Source organism: Sapajus apella, unplaced genomic scaffold, assembly GCF_009761245.1.
Source record: "Sapajus apella isolate SASKATOON/1434 unplaced genomic scaffold, GSC_monkey_1.0 scaffold38, whole genome shotgun sequence".
NCBI lineage: Eukaryota > Metazoa > Chordata > Mammalia > Primates > Cebidae > Sapajus > Sapajus apella.
Genome location: NW_022436978.1, coordinates 8,553,478 through 8,575,177, shown reverse-complemented (window position 1 = coordinate 8,575,177; position 21,700 = coordinate 8,553,478). Strand labels below are relative to the sequence as shown.

The window sequence follows — 21,700 nt, the reverse complement described above, 5'->3', positions numbered from 1 at the left end:
CACACACACACACACACACACACACACACACACACACACACACACACTCTTGCACGATACTTACCTTGGTGTAGACCCAGCCAACCCAAAGTGTTCATTTAAGGGACAGGAGCTGCATAGGAGAAGAACATGGGGTTTAGAAGACTCACCCTATCTTTAAACATCTTGGTGGTATGATCTCAGGCAAACTACTTATGATATCCCAAGTTCTGCAAAACAGGAATGGTATATTAACCACTCTTACCAGTGTACTATTATGATTAATAGGAACTGTGTTCATAATGAATTTGTAAACTCTGAGTGCTTCAAAAATATGAGAAATATATACCCACGTGTATGTATCTACATCTCTGACATAAAAATTATAAATTTATTTCTTCATCTTTATGTAGAATTTTAATTTTTTATTGAACTTTAAACGTATCCATTGTACATTGAAACAGATCGTCCGTTTAGGAAACAAGCTGAAGCTTCATTTAGGACACTGAGATGTCTTTAGAATATGATGCGTTTTTTTGTTTGCTTCTTGTTTCCTTATAGGCTAACCGAGCAATAAGTACCGTTGGGTTTGTGACAGCTGCTGTTGGTGCCTTCTCATTCCTGGGCTTGTTTCCAAAACGACAAAGGGAAAAATACTATTAACAATGTACTGGAGAAATATTGATATTGAAGGAATTTGGAAGGAGGAAAAAAAACCTGGAATGAATACTTAGTGCATCATTATTGTTCCAAATTCCTATAATGGATGGCAGGCTCTTTAATAAATTGCTTACTGATATTATCTTATCATTGAACCAGTGAAATTTTCTTTTCCTCTGCTAGCATAGATTTGCTGTGGCAGCTTGAACAGGAAACCTTTTGAGAGAGCCAGCAGAAGATCTTAACAAAATCACATCACATTTTATTTCTACCATAAATATTATTTTCCTTTTCCCTGAGGGTGGCCATTTTGCCAAAGGGATGAAACCCTATTTATATATGGTTTTGAAAGAAATTTTAAGAACCTCAAATTGTTAGGGTTGACATCTAAATTCATATTTCTTTTCTTGTTGGAAAAGGAGCTGGGAAATTCAGCATTTTGGTTAGGCAGTTCTAGGGACTCTAATTTACAAGCCTTTTGGGGATGTACCCTCATCTTCCTGCACCTGTGTAGATGTGGGTGGATGGGAAGAGGAGAGGCTGTCTGCTCCAGGGCTTCAGTTGCCATGATTTCTGTGGAATCTACTTGCTTGTCAGGAGGACATGACAAGTAAGAGTGGGCTGTTATTTCTACAGTGTTACATATTATTCCCTTTGGATTTTGAAGTATTTCAGGGATTTGACCTTTTAACCTTGACAAGAGATCATTAACTTTGTTTTTAAAGTGCCATATTTGGAAAACAATATCCCATATTCTTAAGACTTTTACTAAAAGTCAAGGAGTGTCATAATTTTATTCTCTCATTTTTTATGTGCTGAATTAAAGAAGCTGCATTTTAGTGCTGTTCCAGTGAAATCCTTGGTGGCAGCAGATGGGGGAAGGTGGAGTGCAGTTCTCTATAACCTAGGATTACATCAGACATTGTAACATGACCCCATAAACCACACCAACAGCCAATGACATCCATCTTATGCTATCATCAAAAGGTTGCCATTAAATAAATGTTCAAGTTAATATTAGGGGGTTGGTGCAATGGGAAAACTAGGAATACAGTAGCTAATGTAACTAAACAGAAGACTCAGTGAAAGTCTTGTTCCTAGTAAATTGATTTAGATTTTACCCCAGGGCCAGAAATACTCAACAAGCTAATTCCAGGGTTAATAATAATGATAATAGAAGGAGTTGTCTGCTGCACTCAGAGCCCCAGAGACCCTGTATCTCTTCCCTTCTTTTTCTTGAATTCCTTCCCTTTCTTATGGCACCAACTCTGTCTCCAGTAACCCCAAAACATTCTGTTCTTCCACTGGTCTTCTGGGGAGGTGTGAGTGTCTCCTATCAGGAACTAATGTCTAAAATTACGCTTTCATTTTTACTCTAAATTCAAGTATCTGTTCCTTTTATGCCTCTTCCCAAGTAATAGTTAACAACAACCAAAATGGTTTTCTAGTATTGTCAAGTTAAGATGAGATTGGCAGTAGCATGTGTTACCTTTCCCAAGGTACGCTTAGTTTTCTAAAGGATGCCTACGTAGAGCAAATCTTAACCCGAAGCAGGAGAATTAGGTGTGGTAGAATTACTACACCCACCAGTGGGAGAAGAAGCAAAATTTGAAATCAAGAACCTCCTGAGAGCCTCAAGTGCAGCCTTTCTAGAGAACTCTGAATGTCTCCACTCCAGAAGACAGTACTGTCTGTGCTAGATAATGTCACAAATGCACTTTTAAATTAAATGCATGGCATGTTCACATTGGTAGTGTTTGAGGGTGCAGTAGTTTTCACCCTTTAGAGGTAAGCTCACAAAGTTAGTCATCAGTTTCCCATAAAAAATGATTACTCTCTTGATGATGACCAGCTTAAGACTGTCCAGCTTGTTTTTTCTATAGGCGATTATTTGATATCATGCTCATCGTGCTTTTCTAAGACAGAGTCTCACACTATCTCTAGGGCTGGTGTACAGTGGCCCGATCTTGGCTCACTGCAACCTCCACCTCCCAGGTTCAAGTGATTCTCCTTGCCTTGGCCTCTTCAACAGCTGGGATTACAGGCACCCACCACCATGCCCAGCTAATTTTTTATTTTTATTTTTAGTAGAGACGGGTTTCAATATGTTGGCCAGGCTGGTCTTGAACTCCTGACCTCATGATCTGCCCACCACGGCCTCCCAAAGTACTGGGATTACAGGAGTCAGCCTCCACGCCCCGCCTCATTGTGCTTTTATGAAATGATTTTGCTCAAGGCTATTAAACCTTTCTCTGAGCATATTTTTAGCAGTCAGGAATGGAGTTCAACTTTATCACATTCCAAGAATAAAAATTATGAAATAAAGATCATCATCCACCAGAAACCTTACAGGTTGTAGGAAAACCTGGGGGAAAAAGCCTATACCATTATTGAATCTATTTTTTAAAAAATCTTTTTATGCTATGTAAATATTATATAGTGTATCAATTAAATCTTTTCGTTCTAAAAGTCATTACTAAATGCAGATGTCAGTTCAAGGAATTTGGACTACCATCTTTTTTAGGTTGATGTATAGTTTATAATCATAAGCTAAAAACCTCTTCTTTTTAAAATGTTTGTCTTGTTACTGGTAGCCACTAAATTATACACATTTTAGAAATTATTACTCTCCAGAGAGCTGTGATCACAAGAAAAGGTTAAAAAGCAAACAAAATGTAAACACAGAGGGATTGTTTTAATAAGAATTTGCATTTATGCTGCTGGTTTGTGTAACATTTTTAATGATTTACAGTAGCAAATTTCATGTTGAAGACATCATTCCTAAAGATTTCAGAATTGTAAGCTCAAGGCTATCATATATTGAATCTGTACATCCTGGTATTAGGCACTTAATTGGCACTCATATAATGGGACTGGTTAACGAATTGCCTATGATCTGGATCTGTTAAATAGCAAAATTAGATTTATTGTTGTAAGGAAATCCTAATAGGTAATTTAAAATGTTCACTAGAAATAATTTTTCTCTCAATTTTATGGTGAGGGTGATATTTATATTAAAGATAATAGTCTACAGAATATATTTGTAAAGGATGCACCATTTCATGTGGTATTTAATGTGCATCTAATAAGATGACTTAGATCATTACAAGATGAACTAGAACATAAGGTTATTTAGTAGCCTGGGAATTGTCATACTGCGATTACAAATATTATGAGTCCCTTTTCTAACATTGTTATTAAGATGAGTAATGTTGAGTTCTGGACAACTTTTAAAGTTAGAGCTTGAAGCCGGGTGCAGCAGCTGTAATCCCAGCACTTTGGGAGGCCGAGGTGGGCAGATCACTTGAGGTCAGCAGTTTGAAGCCAGCCTGGCAAACATTGTGAAACCCCATCTGTACAAAAACTACAAAAATTAGCCAGGCATGGTGGCAGATGCCTGTGATCCCAGCTACTTGGGAGGCTGAGGCAGGAGAATCTCTTGAACCCGGGAAGTGGAGGGTGCAGTGAGCCAAGATTGCGCCACTGCACTCCAGTCTGGGCGACAGAGAGAGACTCCACTTCAAAAAAAAAAGAAAGCTTGAGGTTTTCATGTGTCAGTAACAGTAAACAATGTTGCCATGCTTCTTTAAGTAAAAGTATGTTTTTACAGTTTATTTCATTACCTTTGTGATCTACTCTAAACTTTCCTGTTCACTGGCCCCAAAATGCTACACCTTGAGAGATGCCAAACTTTGGTGGAGTTTGCTTATATATTAACGGTGCCCATGCCAAGATTATATGGAATTAACAAACACCTCCTTCATTCTACCACTTCCACACAATTCTGGCTTACTATAGTTAGGGCTGAATTTCCGAAAGGATTGCATTTCTGAAGTAAATGTTAGTTCTTGTTTCTCTATGAGAAGCATACAAGAAAAACAAAAAGAGGAACTGTAACCTTGGGAAAAAAAGATATATATGTAAATATTCTTCACAAATAAAGATTTAAGTAAACTGTGACAATGTATTAGTAAAACTTTCAAAGGCCAAATGTTGTCTCAATTTTTCTTCTTTCCATTGATGTTCATACTACTAATTTGACTACAGTACCATGAAAGCTGTTCATTTTAAATAAAATAATGCTATGCAAAATGAATACAGTTTATTGGAAATGATATTGCTGGAAATGAATTTCTCTCACTGATAAAGGATACAGGCAGAATAAGCCTATCTATGGTCCTTTGCTGCAAGGTTTAATGCAGTGAAAATATGTTTTGAGTCCTTGAATGGAGAGAGGAAAGATAAGGGGAGACTATCATCACTTCTCCACAATGCGTTAATTTTGGGGAAAGAAGGCAATGCTGTTGGGCATGTATGACAACATTTCTGATTACAGCCTGGTCCAAAAATGCCGTTCTGTGGGTTGGCCTCCCAATTTGAGTTTTCTTTCTGGAATCTTTTCATGGCTTTCATAGCCTCTGTTGATGTAGAATCCATTTTTGCCATCACCTGAATAATCTGTCCTGTTGGTGGGAGGCCAGGTTGAATCTTCTGCCAGCTTTTTTTGCCAGGTCCTATATTGACTTTTAGAGTAAAATCCAAATTTTTTTTTGATCAACAGCCAGAGCTCACGATTTTGAAGGATGGCATCCTGAAAAATCAGGTGGGAAAAACAATCAATTCATTGTGCAGGTCCCCCTGTAGCCAGGCCGCTGGCCACTGCAGCCTGCGTCCTTTCCCCAGACCTTCCTCTGAGATGCACCCATTGTTGCTGCGTCTACCTCTCCTTTCCCAAGTCCCGGAATTCTTCCCTTAAGAAGCAAGAGCGTGCTTGTGTTCACAGAAATCTGCCAAAAGCTTCCAGTATTTCTGTTCCACACATTTCCTGGTTAAGTCCTGGCTAATGATTTTCTTAGACTGATTTTACCCTCAGATGGAAATGGCAATAATAATAATGTGCTCAAAATGAAGAAAAGAAAAGTTAACCATTAGCCCTGCTACCTGCTGCCTGCCATGTAGAAGGTGCCAAATAAATGTTTATTGAATACATGGTTGAGCTCTAGAAATCAAATGGTTATTGGTTTTCATTTTTGAGAACTTTCTTTTGTTCACATGTCTACACAATTTTTATCAATTTATAGTAATGAAATTGGTCAAATTTTGCATCCCACTTTTATTTATACTAAACTTTCTGTCGTAAACAATTTTCATGTAGCTGTAGCTTTTTAAAAATGTTATTTTATTATGATAAGAACATAGGTACAATATGATTAATAATCATTTTAGTGACTATTTAGCATTTCCTCAAATTGCTGTATAGCTGTTTAAACAAAGAGCATCCCAACATCACTTGAGTGTAATATTTTGCCACTGTAGATACTATTATGATAAGTGCCTTCATACTTGTAGTATTTTTCTCTTCTTTTGGGTTATTAAAACATATAGTTTCAAAAATGGAATCCCTGAGTTAAAGAGTAGGAGACATTTTACACATATTGTATACAATGAGATATATATGTATTTAAAATTTGGTTGATCCTTTTTCCAAAAAGTCTTAAAGCATGAGTTAAAAAAAGAACTCTCCTTTACAAAGATAGCACTTGAGCCTCTTACTAAATGGATGAAGTCATTTAGTGACACTGAGTAGAAAAGAAATACTGTAAAGGAAAGACCTTCAAGAATAGGAATTGACTGGAATGAGCGATGGCTTCTCCTCTTTCTTAGGGAAACCCTCCACAAGGTAGTTCTTCACTCTAAAAATTCTCATTGAGTTTTAGGGTTGGAAGGTCACCTGGTATAGTCTTTACTAGATTGTTGAGAATATTAGAAAAGTGCAATGCAGTGCATTCACGGAAGCAAAATTAGAGTTAATTCATGTTTTGCTTTCTATGCAGAAAATATCAAGAGAATTTCTATGCAGATTTCAAATAATTCTAAATCATTCTCCAAAAAATTTTCCTCACAAAGAATATGTACCATTTTTATAAACCCTTAATAACCGTCATTTTGAGGGATCAAAGTGGTTGCTATAGAAAATAAGCACCTATTGAAAATGGCATTCTTAATTTGTTTGTCTTCCTAGAAAAAATGTAGAGATTACTTTACCTCGACAAAGAAAGCCACACAGAATTGGGTGAAGGCTACCATCAAAATTAAAACCCTCCATGATGTTATGGTTGGGATGAACTGTTGAAAAAAAAATACCATTATTATATTTTACATACTTTACACTTTGTAAAAAGACCATATTATTTAGTTTATATTGTCATAATAATTCTCTGAGCTTAGATGTGGGCATTACTTTGTCCCTTTACAGATAATACAACTGAAGGACCCAAAGCGGATAAGAAAATGGCAGGGCCAGAATTCAAAAAAGAATGGACTACCCTTGACAACCTAACAGTGTCTATTAAGAAATGTGCCCTGAGTCACAAATATGAGACAGGACATTTTGGAGGCTGTGTGTCTCTCTTCATTTTCATCTTTTCAGACAGAGAGAAGAAGGCTAAGATTAAATCATTCATCAGATAATATTAGTAATTCTAATTCTCCCAAAGCAAATCCTACCTGGATTTTACTCTTTATGGAGGACAGAGAAATGTAAGTATGTTTTGATTGAGACTAGATGCAGGTTGTTTCTGGCCGTATATCTGATGGCTAAATGAAAGTTGAATGAACCGTCCAAGTCCACCAGTTTTTAAAATTTAAGGGTACACATTGATCATTAAATAGACTTACTTGAAGTGTGAGAGCCACAACTTCCCATGGCTGCATCCATAGCAAAAAGCTAGTTACATAGCCTTTTTTTTCTGAGACCCCATCCAAGAGTAGAATATTTATGGCTGAGTATGTGTGGGACTGAACTCCCTTGAAAACAAAAACCACAGAACCTCCACAGCATCTAAATGCTCATCCTTAATTCTCACCCCTATCCTGATATGGGTCATTTCAAAATCATACTTTGTCATTTTTTTCCCCAAGTGGAGAGAATTTTTATCAAGTTGTGAATACCACAAACTGTAAAGGGTTGTTTGGATTAAAGGGTTGTTTGGAAAACCTGGGTCATATTCTAGCAGAGAACCTGGCTCTTTTTCTCACAGCTGCCACCACTCTGATCCAGGAGAACTGTTCTTCATCCCTTGACCTGGAAGGGCCTAGATTTTGAATTATTTGTTTATTTATTTAATTTTGACATGGAATCTCGCTCTGTCCCCCAGGCTGGAGTGCAGTGGCATGATCTCAGCTCATGGCAGCCTCCGCCTCCCAGGTTGAAGCCATTCTCCTGCCTTAGCCTCCAAGTAGCTTGGATTACAGGCCATCGCCACCATGCCTAGCTAATTTTTATATTTTTAGTAGAGACAGGGTTTCACCATGTTGGTCGGGCTGGTCTCCAACTCCTGACCTCAAGTGATCCACCCACCTTGGCCTCCTAGAGTGCCGGGATCACAGGCATGAGCCACCGTGCCTGATCCTGGAATTATTTATGTATGCAATGGTCTTCTCTCCTAACTTCTAAACTACCTGAGAGCACTGACCGCACCTTATTTATCTTTGTAACTCTGCTATCAAACTCTTGAGCTTCATGTTTGAGAAATAAATGATGACTTGGGTTTTCATCTCCTAATTGCTCTTCTCATCTCTCACATGTAGTCTTCCTGCCATCATCTAATTAATCTGTCTTCTCAGTGCCCTGCTGAGAAGCCTGCTCGGATAGCTTCATTCACTCCCTGTTGCACTTGGCATAAAGTCTAAACTTCTTTAGCTGACTTCATCCAGCCATGCGTTCCTTTATTATTCATTTTTGTTCATACTCCGCAGCCCATGGCCTCAGTTTTAGCCAGTCTTCTAGGGCTTGGGGAAGCCTTGCTTTTGATTTCTATCTCTGCCACCCTACATTCATTTGCATTTCTAAGAGAAAAGAAGCTCTTTCAGTAGTCTCTGCTTCTTAGGCTGTCCTTGCTGGGAATATCCCTACCTCCTACCTAGCAAAATCTAGCCTATCTTCTTCAAGTATGGATAGCCTCAGATAGCACTCAAGTATGTCTCATCTTCACAACAAATCTATGACTTGGAGGTCAGGAGCCAACTCTTCTCTTTCTTTTATTTCTCTCACAATACTGGGTTCAAGAATTAGTTCAATAACCTCTTAATGAATTAGCTTTTAACCCAGGGCATCCTGGATCAAATGTTATCCATTGATATAAAACTTCATATAGTCAATGTCTGACAAAACATAACTGTCTTATAGGTCTACTTTTTCTTTCCCTTTGTAACTACATTATAAAGGAATTCTACCATATGGTTTATCTTTTTGAAAATTGAACTTGGAGAATTATTGTATTATTGCATTAATTTTATTGTATTAGTATAACATGGCATGATAAAGTATTTATACTATTTCAGGTATGTACAGGATAAATGTACCCAATAATACTAATAATATGAAAAACATTAGAAGACAGTATATGTGAAATACATATATGTTATTTGCCCTTCTAGTATATAGAAATAGCGTCACAGTATTTGGTGGTTAAAGAGAATATGGTAATAATTGACTTGTGAATTACAATGGCTATATGGTCCATGTACATGAGTCATGCCAGATGTGCGAATGAATGCCACTTACCTCCATTCCATGGTATATAACTTGAAAGTCAGAAAACAGAATGAAAATTGTGAGGCCCAAGGCAGCTAGCAGCAGAAATGAAAATATATCTGAGGAAATACCAAACATTATTTTTAGATGTTAAAAGAATGTTTCATATAATTTGGCACACGTTGCAGAATCAATTATCTTTGTTGGGCAAATACCAGATATATCTTCAGATGTTTTGATATATCCTCGTATGTTTTGAAACATGCTCTAATGCTTATAAAATGAAGGTAATATCTTAGAATCTTCCCTTGAAAGTCAGATGTAGAAGACTGTTAATCAAATGTTTCACAGTAACCTCCACAAAGGAGCTTCCCTGGTGTACTATCACTGCATGTCTAGTGAGTTGTGCCTGCATGGGATAAACAGTCAGTCCTTTTGGCACCATCTAATTCTTCCTCGTTGCCTAAAGTTCACGGGTCCTGTATGACATTCAAGGCCTTCCACAATCTGGTCCCAATCAGTGTTTCTAACCTGATCTCTGACCACTTGTCCTTAGAAGCAATAGGAAAGGTAGACCATAAAACCTCCAGCTTCCATGGAGGCCCAACACTTTCCAGCTCCTGTGTCTTTTTTTTAAAAAAATGCCCAGTGTACATAATACTCTTTCTGTCTTGGCATGCTCCAACTTTTCTTAAATAACCCAGTTAAAATACCACTTCCTTTTCAAAGACTCATACTCCCTTACAAAACCTTATTTACTATAGCATTTATCATACTTTGCTTTGCATGATCATAAGTCATGTATCAACTAAACTGTGACCATTTGAAAGTGGCTTTGTCTCTGGTTCTCAGGAATTCGGTTTTGAAAAAGTAAATGAGAAATTAGCATGTACATCTGTTGTTGCATTCCTTCTTTCCAACCTGCCCAAACTGTTTTAATTTTGGGAACTAAACTTCCCAGAATGCACTGTGCCAATATCGCTGGTCTTATTCTCAACCTCACCCACTCCTCTGTCAGAGCATTTAGCAGAGAACTTTAGAGATGGTACCTTAGAAATGATATTTTTAAATAGAATTATCACCTTCAGGCCCAAACAATAGCATTTAATCAGTGTCGCCATGATACAAATGATTCTGATAATCCTATAAAGCTATAAATACATGAACAAACTGGGTTTTCTCTTACACTCTCTCTACCTTGTTTATTCAGTGTTGGTGGTCTACCCTCCCCACTCCCAACTCTCTATAGGCCTATACCAACCAGAAATCTCAGGCAACTGCCCCTTGACAGCAGACCCTATTTTTGAAGTGAACAGAGCTCTGTTTTCATCCTTGAGCACCCACGCCCACCCTCAATTTATTCATGCCCCACTTTATGTATATAAATAAATGCAGCACCTCTCAGAAGTGCTTGGGAAGGGTATGAGGCAGAGAGAAGAAAAGTGGGAATTACATCTCTCCAAATAAGGCAATCTAAATGGCCTGGTGATAAAATCCCAGGAAATGGCTATGTGGATTTTTCATTTACTTCATGGATTTGGAGTCCCAGGGACCCAGAAGCTGGGAAGAAGAAGATCCCTGAAAGGTCTGTTCTGATGAAGGCCTGGACTTCACTAGCAACTAGGGCTGCGTGGTGTGCACATTAGTGTCTAATGGTCTAAAATGCAGGCCTCTCCTGTGCACAAGTGAGCAATGTAGAGAGAAAATTATAAGGCCATCTTTTTAAATTCAGCTTCTATTGAAAAGATGTAATGAAGAGTTGAATGTTGGCTCTTGGTTAGCTGCTGCTGCTGAGAAAACGTGAAAGTCTAGGGCTCTGTTAATGCAGGTGCTTTAGGAAAGCAAGTCCTGTGTAAGCCATTATACCTTATTTTCAGATAAGGTTAGTAAATGTTCACACTTGTTTTCAGAAAAGTTAAGCCTCTACTTTTTCCATATCTTGTCATTATAAAGTTGAGCTTCTGTCAAAGGCTGTTAAAAACAGCAAAGATTTTTCTGTTATATCTAAATAAAGTTGCTCATATATTTTAATAGTAGTTCCAAAGGCTTTTGACTTATAACCTGAGAGTATATGTTTGTTATCATATTACATTTGTTAGCATATCTGTATGCTAAAATGTGAAATATTTTACATTTAAAATTATCAAGTTATGTTTGGTATAGGGGTTTGAGTTTACCCAGAAGCTTTAAGTCACTATGAGGTAACTAATCTACCTCTAATTCATTCAATTCATGTAAAAGGACTTTGCAGTTACTATTAAAATTAAAGTACTAGCCAACAAATATATCCTGCTTGTAAAATACATTTATAATTTTAAAAATATTAATGTATAACACTATACATTTCCTGTGTATTAGTGATAAACAGAAAATATAATGGGAAAGTCATTCACAATGTAAGGAAAAATATAAAATACAAAGGATTAGTTTTTTAAATAAATGTGCAGGCAGGATTTGTAATGGAGAAAACAACAAATATTTACTAAGCAGCATTAAAAAAAAGCAAGAATAAATGGGGAGACATGACGCATTCCTAAATGGGAAGATTAAATTATATACACATGTAAATTCTTCCCAAAGTATCAAAATCCCAAAGGGAACTTTGTAAAAGTCTGGCAATTTATTCTAGAGTTTATCTTGAAGAATGAACGAGAAAGAAAGAAACACATTTTTAAAAATGAATAATGAGGACACACTGATCTTACTTGTGTTACACTTGTTAAATAAAACTTATGATAAAACTGTAAGTTTTAAAGTATAGTGGTAAATCAAAAATAGACTAACATGTTAAAAACAGAAAAGATAGTCTGAAAACTATATATACATATACATACAAACAATACATAATATAAATTATGTACATAAAAGCTCATAAATATATATGAAGATAGTTATGATAAAGGTGGTATATTCAGTGGAAAAGTAATTAAATGAATATTAAAAACTCTATAGTCAACAAAAGCTTCTGGAAAAACTGGTTGGCTAGTTGGAGAAACTTGTTTTAATCCCTACCTCAAACTTTACACCAAAATTAACATTAGATTTTAAAAGCATCAAAAGAAACTTTAAAACTAAACATGATAATCTATCCCCCTTTATAATTAGAAAAAATTTTCTGTGCATCAAGACAATGGAAAAAATCATGAAAAATAAATAGCTTATACAAATAAATGAGAAACATAACAGCAATCCAACAGAAAAAAATAAGTTTAAAAATGTAAACACGCAATTCACAGAAGAAGAAATTGCTAACAACATGGAAATATGTTCCTCCTCACTGGTGATCAAAGAAATGCAAATTAAAACCAAATGAGACACTAATTTCTAAAAACCTTATCAGATCAGCACAGATTTTGTTTTTTTTTTAACTAGTATTTCATGTTGGATATACTATTAAGAAGCATACCCTCTCAAAAACAACTGATAGGAGTAAAAATCAGGACAAATTTTCTAGAAGGCAACTTTAAATTGTGTCTTCAAGGCTTTGACATTTTCACATTATTCCACCAGTTAAGTGAATTTTGTTACCCTAACGAAATAGGAGGCTAAGTCATTTACACAAGTATAGTTTTATAGCATTATTTATAATACTGAAGCCAATTGTATGATACACAGGGTGACCATCTTTGTCATGCAATATCTGGATAGGTATCATGTATCTAGTTTGCCTTGACATTCTCTGTTTAAGCCTGGCATAATTATTGGTAGTATTTCACTTCGCTCCTAAAGAGTGTCCCAGTCTGGTCAGTAATGATGGGGCATATTCTCTGGCTTCTTTGGCTTGAGGATTTTTTTTTTTTTTTTTTTGAGGCAGGGTCTTGCTCTGTCGCCCAGGCTGGAGTGTAGTGGTGTGATCCTGGCTCACTGCAGCTTCAACCTCCCAGGCTCAAGCAATCCTCTCACCTCAACCTCCCCAAGTAGCTGGGACTACAGGTAAGAGCCACCATCCCCAGCTAATTTGTAAAAGTTTTTTAAGAGATAGGGTCTCAAACTCTTGAGCTCAAGTGATCCTCCCACCTCAGCCTCCCAAAGTTCTGGGATTACAGGAGTGATCCACCACTCCCAGCCTTAGCCTGCGGATCTTAATTGCAGCTTTGAAGAGTTGTGTGTATGTGTGTTTTTTTTTTTAAACACTACTTAAATTAATATACTGGAGAAGTAAATAAGAATTTTTGAGTCCCTTTTATAAGTGCCAGACCCTTTACATAAATTGTGCCGGGCCCATTCCATAAAATGCTTTGTTCTTCTCTCAGGATTTAACAAATTAAGGATACTCCCTCCCATTCTGCAGATGAGGAAATAAGGTTATAGAATGGTTAGAGTAACTTGCCAAATGTTATAAGGCTAAGGAAGTCAATTTGCATTTGAATTGGTTAGACAGCCTTTTATAAAATATCTTCACATACATGTATGTGTATAAAATGATTCTTGATGACTCACAATAGGACAAGACTCATGTGACAGTTAAATAATGTCTGTGCTTATCTGCAAATGAGCAGATTTCTCCCATGGGCTCCAACAACTATGACAACTGCATTCAACAATTTCAGAGTCGTGCAATTGTTTCTTTCTCAGCCCATCATTTCACCAGTGAGGGGCAACTCTAGGGTGAGAAAAGGAATGGGAAGATATTCAGAAAGAAAAATCAAACTTTTATACTTACAGTTTGTATAGATGGGTTTTCGAAATGGCTTTCCCTTAGAAAAGATAAATGCTACTGTGATACAGTTGATGGTGGTGATCGGCCACAGTGTGGTACTCTCAAAACTTAAAATTGAGCCAGGAATCAGAGTTGCATTTCCAGTCCAGTTTCTTTCCAAACTCACATTTGTTGAAAAATTACTTTGGTTGGCCAGAAAACACTCACTACAAAAGAATCACCAGTGTTTATGAAACATCTTTTTCAATTTTTATCCATTAGGTGAAAAAAACTAGTTTAATCACTACCATGGGATTTTAGCTTTCAAACTATGTCAGCCAGTAACTACCAAGACCTATTTTGTTCACCTCTTGCTATGACAAAGCAGTAATAAAATTCACAGGAAGTCAAGATTGTTCTTTGTCCAGCACTTCATTTAGAACAAGTGATCTACCTTGAAAGGGCCTGAATGACAATTTTTATGAATTCCTCTCAATTCAAAGAGTAAATATACCAAGTCAATTAAGAGTGTGAGTGTGAGAGAGAGAGAGAGAGAGAGAGAGAGAGAGAGAGAGTGTGTGTGTGTGTGTGTGTGTGTGTGTGTGTGTGTGTGTGTGTTGTTCTCTCTTTCGTGGACTAAGCAAGACTCCTAACTTGGCTTTTGAGCTTGAGTCTCCCACTCCAATTTTCTTCCCTCACATAGCTAAAGGATCTTCCTAAAAATCTGAACATGACAATGACAATCTCCTGCTTATAAGGGGTCTACGACTCTATTTTGCTGATAAATTAAGCTCAAACTTCTCCAACTGGCCTATGAGATCTTTGCATCCTTGTCTCAATCTACCTTTTCAGCCTAACCTTTGTCACCTCTCTCAAACTTTATACACTCCAAACATAGGATTATTACCTGTTCCCCACATATCACAATTTGCATACCTGTTGGATTGGATGTACTATTGCCTTTAATGAGATGTAACATCCATCCTTCAAACATCTCTGCATCTAAAGTGCCTTTACTTTTGCTGGCAAGTGTAACTAGTGCCCACAAAAGTAACAGCATTTTTAAAATGTTATCTCAGTTCAAGGCAACAGCACATGTAAATAAAGAATTGCAAAACAATTACTTTTGCAAGCTCACTGTTTTGCATTTCTTTATTTACATAATTTTATTTTACATCTTTGGGATGTGAGTTCCTAGAATATGGGATTTTTCTTGTGGTTTTGTTTTTTGGTTTTACTCAAATTTACAATAAATTTTTGGCACCTAGCACAGTGAGGTCGCATCACATTTACTCAAAAAAATATCTGTTCAAGATATGGGCTTTCCTGGTCCTGATTGATCTATTTGCAATGTTCTTTTCTTTTCAATAATCACACCTATAAATTAGTTTCCACCAGCATTCTTGTTCAGCTTGAAATTTTTAAACGGCTATGACAACTATTTATAAATAAGATTCATTTTCTAACTGTAAACTCAAATGCAAGACTTAATGCTTATTATCCTGGGCCCCCTGTGGTCTAGAAATGTGTGTTGCACGTACAGACATACCTTGTTTTATTGTGTTTCACTTTATTGTGCTTCCCAGATATTGTGTTTTTTACAAATTGAAGGTTTATGGCAACCTTGCATCTAGCAAGTCTATTGGCATCATTTTTTAATAGTATGTGTTAACTCTGACTCTGTGTCACATTTTGGTAATTCTTGCAATATTTTAAACTTTTTGTGATAGTTACTACCCCTCTTACTCTGATCAGTGATCTTTGGTGTTTCTCTTATAATTGTTTTTGAGATGCCAAGATGCCATGAACCATGCCTTAAGAATGCAAATTTAATAAATAAATATTGTGTGTGTCTGACTGCTTCACCGGCTGGCTGTTTCCGTATCTCTCTTCCTATCCTGGGCCTCCCTGTTTCTTGAGAGAAAATCATATTGAAATCTGTTCAATTCATAACCCCGCAGTGGCCTCTAAGTGTTCAACTGAAAGGAGGAGCCTCATGTCTCTGTCTTTAAATAAAGAACTAGAAATGGTTAAGCTTAGTGAGGAAGGCATGTCAAAAGCCAAGACAGGCCAAAAGCTAGATCTCTTGCACTAAACAGTTAGCCAAGCTGTGAATGCAAAGTAAGAGTTCTTGAAGGAAATTAAAAGTGTCATTCCAGTGAATACATGAATGATAAGGAAGTAACATGGTCTCATTGCTGATATGAAGAAAGTTTCAGTGGTCTGGATAGTGGAGCAAACCAGCTACAACATTCCTTTAAGCTAAAACTTAATCCAGAGCAAGTCCCTAACTCCCTTCAATTATTTGAAGGCGGAGAAAGGTGAGGAAGCTACAGATGAAAAGTTTGAAACTGGCAAGATATTGGCTCATAAGACAGACAAAGAAGGTGTCTCCATATGTAAAAGTTCAAGATGAAACAGCAATTCTTGATGTAGGAGTTGCAGCAAGTTAACCAGTTGATTTAACTAAGACAATTAATGAAGGTGACTATATAAATAGCTTTCAGTGGAAATGAAACAGCCTTCTATTGAAAGATGTCTTACAGGACTTTAATAACTAGAGAGAAGTCAATAACTGGCTTCAAGACTCCAAAGGAGAGGCTCTCTCTCTTATTAGGGGCTAATGCAGCTGGTGACTTTAAGTTGAAGCCAATGGTCATTTGCTATTCTGAAAATCCTAGGGCCTTTGAGGATTATGCTAACTGTACTTTGCCTGATGTTCTAAAATGGAATAACAAAGCCTGGATGACAGCACATCTGTTTACAGCATGGTTTACTGAATATTTTAAACCCACTGTTTAGAACTACTACCCAGAAAAAAAAAAAGATTCCTTTTAAAATATTACTGTTTATTGACAGTGCACCTGGTCAGCCTCCAAGAGCATTGATGGAGATGTATAAGGAAATTTATATTTTCATGCCTGCTAATATGCATCTATTCTGTAGCCTGTGGATCAATGAGTAATTTCAAATTTCAAGTCTTATTTTTAAAGAAATACACTTTGTAAGACTATAGCTGAAATAGAGAATGATTCCTTTATTGGATATGGGCAAAGCAAATTAAAAACCTTCTGGAAAGAATTCACCATCTAGATGCCATTAAAAACATTCATGATTCATGGGAGAAGGTAAAAATATCAACATTAACAGAAGTTTGAAAGAAGTTGATTCAACCCTCATGGATGACTGTTTGGGGTTCAAAACTTTGGTGGAGGATATAACTGTAGATATGGTGGAAATAGCAAGAGAACTAGAATTAGAAGTGGAGCCTGAAGATGTGATTGAATTGCTACAATCTCATGATAAAATTTGAATGGATGAAGTGTTGTTTCATACGGATGACCAAAGAAAGTGGTTTCTTGAGATGGAATCTGCTCCTGGTGAAGATGTGAACATTGTTGAAATGCAAGCAAAGGATATAGGATATTATATAAACTTAGTAGACAAACCATCAGCAGAGTTTGCAAGAACTGACTCCAATTTTGCAAGCACTGAGATGGGATAAAATGCTATTAAACAGCATCACTTGCTACAGAGAAATATCTCATGAAAGGAAATCAGTCAATGAGGCAAACTTCATTGTTGTCGTATTTTAAGAAATTGTCACAGCTACCTCAACCCTCAACAACTAATACCTCAGTCAATCATCAGTCACCCAGCTTGAAGTAAGACTCTTCACCAGCAAAAAGATTATGACTTGCTGATGGCTCAGATGATCATTAGCATTTTTTAGCAATAAATTATTTTAAAATTAAGGCATGTCCTTTTTTAGACATAATGCTATTGCACGCCTGATAGACTACAGTATAGTGTCAACATAATTTTATGTGGACTGGGAAACCAAAACTTCATGTGACTTGCTTTATTTCGGTATTCACTTTATTGTGGTGGTCTGGAGCCAAACCCACAGTATCTCTGAGGTAGGCCTATAGTAGCTGTTCTGTAGTCACAAGGCAGTTTTACACAAAGGAACAGACTAGATGGCCTGAATTACAGAGTTTAAAACCAAAGAGTATCTAGCCCGATATACTTACATTACAGGTAATAAGGTTGAAGGCGAGTATGGCACATCTAGTGACAGAGTCAGGAATTCTTAGAATTCCTGATTTCCCATCCATCCTCCTTTGGCTACAACATATTGCCTTCTGGGTTCAGTCAAAACTTGAGTTCTCTGAGTATATGCACTCCAGTTTTGGAAAAAATTTAGTTTTGAAACATAATGAGATTCTATATTCCTAGTTACACTTGAATTGCTGAATTTTTTAATCTAAATGACAATCTCCTCATTTGCTAGTTTTCAGTCTGTGTTTTACTGATAGCTGGCACTCTGTGGAGTGAGGGGCAGTTTGCGCACATCCTATTTCGAAGAGAGCAGCTCTTTTCCTGCCTTTTACCGACAGAAAGGCTTTGTCAGCAAAATAAAGCTTGAACCATCGGCACTATAGCCTACCTCAAAACATTAAAGCCCAGAGAGGTAAAGAGACTTGTCTTGAATCTAATGTTTCAATTCGATCAGAACAATGATACCATCAATTAACATTTTAATTTTAACATTCATTTGAAAAAAAAATAAGCAAATCTCTCTTGTATGTCTATATCAGGGGCCTGCAAACTACAGCCCACAGGCCAAATCTGATTCATCACCTGATTTTGTAGATAATGTTTTATTAGGCAACCACACCCACTTGTTTACCTATTGTCTGTGGATGCTTTTTTTTTAAGATGGAATCTCACTCTGTCACCCAGGCTGGAGTCAGTGGCGCATCTTGGTTCGCTGCAACCTCTGCCTTCCAGGTTCAAGCAGTTCTTCAGTCTCAGCGGGACCAAAAGTGCACATCACGATGCCTGGCTACTTTTTGTATTTTTAGTAGAGACGGGGTTTCACCATATTGGCCAGGCTGGTCTTGAACTCTTGACCTTGTGATCCGCCCACCTCAGCCTCTGAAAGTGCTGGGATTACAGGCATGAGCCACTGTGCACAGCCCTGTGGCTGCTTTTGTGCTGCAACAGCGGAGTTGACTAGCTGCAACAGAGGCCATGTAGTCCAGAAAGCCTATTTCCTATCTGGTCCTCTGCAAGAAATGTTTGCCAACCCCTGGTCTATAAAATATACAAACTACCAGGGAAGTCATATATTCATTCAGTCAACCAGTTGTTAGAGCTATAAATTAACAACCAATGTGACAGATCTCTTCCCACCCACTCCATCCCCCGAGTAGTCCATGGATTGACTGTGTTCTGTCCTATCATTTGAGTTTTGCAGCGTGGAGACACAATTTTATTAATTAAAAGTTTTAGGATATATGTTCAAGCCAAGTTATGCAATATCATTGGATAGTCATTAAATTGCCTTTTGAAAGGAGCACTAAGAAAATGAACTTACCTGTATTGGTAGACCTCACAATACCAAGGCTGCTGCTTCACATAGAGAAATGCACAGATCTGCACAATGCAGGAGAAACAGGAATTCAAAAATACTGACAGCAGTAAAGGGGGAGAAAGGAGCTGTCCTGCTGGTCTATATGGAGCCAGCTTTGGGTAGGCATGGGTTGAACTCACTGAAAGACAAATGCATTTTTTCCCATTACAATTTTATCATTGAGAATAGAAGGTTGAGACGCATATTATCTTGAGTCTGGCATTGGGATTCAGAGTAAGCAGACATGAACGGAAGATTTACACCTAGGCAAACACATTGCCTGGTGGCACATCCAGTTCTGCCAGTCTTTGTCTTTTCCACGCTCTGTCTTCAACTTCAGAAGTAAAAAATGGTGGGTTAGAAAGTTATGTAATCAATATATTTACCATATCACATGGTGCAAATATTTTCTCCATAACCAGACTGACCAGAAATTGTGTGTAAAAGACGGAAATGGCCTTCCACATGAGATAAGCAGTACTAGTATTACGTGTCAGTGACGACAGGAAAGTGGAGCGTTAGAATGAGGAGAACAGGGAGGAATATAGCTAGATTCATCTTCATATGTGGGATCATTAAAAAATACTCTGTTATGTATTCAGCCAACTTTCTCTGAGCATGTCAATGTGCCAGGCACTATGATAGATGCAATGAGAGGCTGAGCTCATTAGCTATGAGAGGACAAGCATAAAGACTGCAAAGCTTCAGTCCTAGTGTAATCCTACGAGGTCAGCTGTGAGGTGAATAAATGGAAGGCAAATGAAAACAGTAAGATTGGAAAGAAGAAGAGAGACAAGGTGGCCACCTGGAAATAAAAAACGTGACCTCCTTTTTACCTTTAGTGTTCTAGGCCTCCTCAGACCCAGGTGCTTTCAAGTTTCTGCTTTTAGATGTTTTGAGAATTATATTAAAGAACCCCCCTCTATTTTCTTGATCTAGTTTGAGGAGTTCTCATTGAAGAGGCTAGAGATGTAGCAAAACAAGCTCCCTTAAAGATGCCACTATACAAAATGGAGTCAAATTGGACTTCCAGGCATGCATTGCCCAATCAACATCCCTCCTAACTTCATCTTATTTTTCTTTTAGATTTTCTCTGTAATGCGTTATATTTTGTCTCTGTATGTTGCCTTAAAAGCTTGTGGGAACAAGGCAGGGTGTGTATAGATAAGTAAGTAAATATATTAAATATGTGATGGTATTGTCTCTTCTCAGAACTATTTCAGAGTTAAGGCCAAAAGCCTTAACCTGGAAATTTGGACATGTAAGAAGCCTTGATGAAAATACAGATGCTCTTTGATTTACAATTCAGCTATTTTCTGATAAACCCGTTGTAATTTGAAACCTTTTTTTTTTTTTTTTTTTTTTTTTTTGAGACAGAGTCTCACCGTGTTGCCCAGGCTGGAGCGCAGTGGTGCAATCTCAACTCACTGCAACCTCTGCCTTCCGGGTTCCAGTGATTCTGCTGCCTCACCCTCCCAAGCAGCTGAGACTACACATGCACACCACCACACCCAGCTAATTTTTGTATTTTTAAGTAGACACAGGGTTTCACTATATTGGCCAGGCTGGTCTCGAACTCCTGACCTCATGATTCACCCACCTTAGCCTCTGAAAGTGCTGGGATTATAGGCATGAGCCACTGTGCCTGGCCAATTGAAAACATTTTAAGTTGAAAATGCATTTATACTGTACATCTAACCTACCCAATACCACAGTTGAGCCTAGCCTACCTCAAACATGCTCGCAACACGTAATTAGACTACAATTGAGCAAAATCATCTGGCTACACAGTACAGTGGAGAGTGTCTGTTGTTTAACCTCATGATTGCTGGGCTGGTGAAGAGCTGCAGCTTGCTGCCACTCCTCTGCATCCTAAGAGAGTATCAGGCCACTTTCTTCTGAACGCACATCACTTTCGCACCACTGTAAAGTCCAAAACCATAAGTCAAACCATCGTAAATCAGGATCAGTGGTGATTTTACATTGATCATCAATTGTTGATGACTCCTAAGGGCTGCAGATAAATGTCCACAGTTCTCAGATCAGCAGTCAAGATTCTCTGTGATTTGGCCCAATTCACTTTTTCAATTTTTATCTCCTCCTGTTTCCTTTCACACACACTGCAGTGTGGTCACAGTAAAAACTCATAGCTCCCATTTATCAGCTTTCTCTTGCTCATGCTGTTTCCTTCTACTTGAAATGCTCTTCTTTTAGCAAAAGATATCTGAAACTTATCCATCCTTCCCATTTTGATGTAAATGCTTCCTTTTTCATGCATCCATGCCTAGTCTCCTTCTCCATTCTCCACTTCTATCTCTCCTGAACCCCAGATTATCAGAAACCATCTCTTCTTTCTCTGAACTCCCAAAGCATCTGCTGTTTTCTGCTACTCACTACTTTCAACTTGCAACTTATTTGTTCATATATGTGAATCCCCCACTAAACTCTAAACTTGAATAATCAGCCT

The 21,700-nt window shown here is 37.5% G+C and overlaps 2 protein-coding genes across 8 annotated transcripts in view; one reads left to right on the top strand and one right to left on the bottom strand.

Moving 5' to 3' along the window:
* Positions 1–786, top strand: part of PLAAT1 (phospholipase A and acyltransferase 1) — a 28,253-nt gene extending 27,467 nt beyond the window's left edge. For all 6 annotated transcript variants that reach the window (XM_032298237.1, XM_032298240.1, XM_032298238.1 and 3 more), the window contains exon 4: positions 541–786. In XM_032298237.1, coding sequence (XP_032154128.1) covers positions 541–642 — 102 coding nt within the window. In that variant the 3' untranslated portion in view covers positions 643–786. The remainder of the gene's footprint in view (positions 1–540) is intronic.
* A 3,933-nt stretch (positions 787–4,719) lies between these two features.
* ATP13A5 (ATPase 13A5) overlaps positions 4,720–21,700 on the bottom strand; it is a 124,316-nt gene continuing 107,335 nt past the window's right edge. Inside the window, exons 28-32 of one of the 2 annotated variants that reach the window (XM_032298225.1) lie at positions 19,198–19,372; positions 13,839–14,041; positions 9,206–9,294; positions 6,685–6,765; positions 4,720–5,230 (exon numbers count right to left, since the gene is read on the bottom strand). In XM_032298225.1, coding sequence (XP_032154116.1) covers positions 4,970–5,230; positions 6,685–6,765; positions 9,206–9,294; positions 13,839–14,041; positions 19,198–19,372 — 809 coding nt within the window. In that variant the 3' untranslated portion in view covers positions 4,720–4,969. The remainder of the gene's footprint in view (positions 5,231–6,684; positions 6,766–9,205; positions 9,295–13,838; positions 14,042–19,197; positions 19,373–21,700) is intronic. The other variant, XM_032298226.1, reaches the window with a different exon arrangement.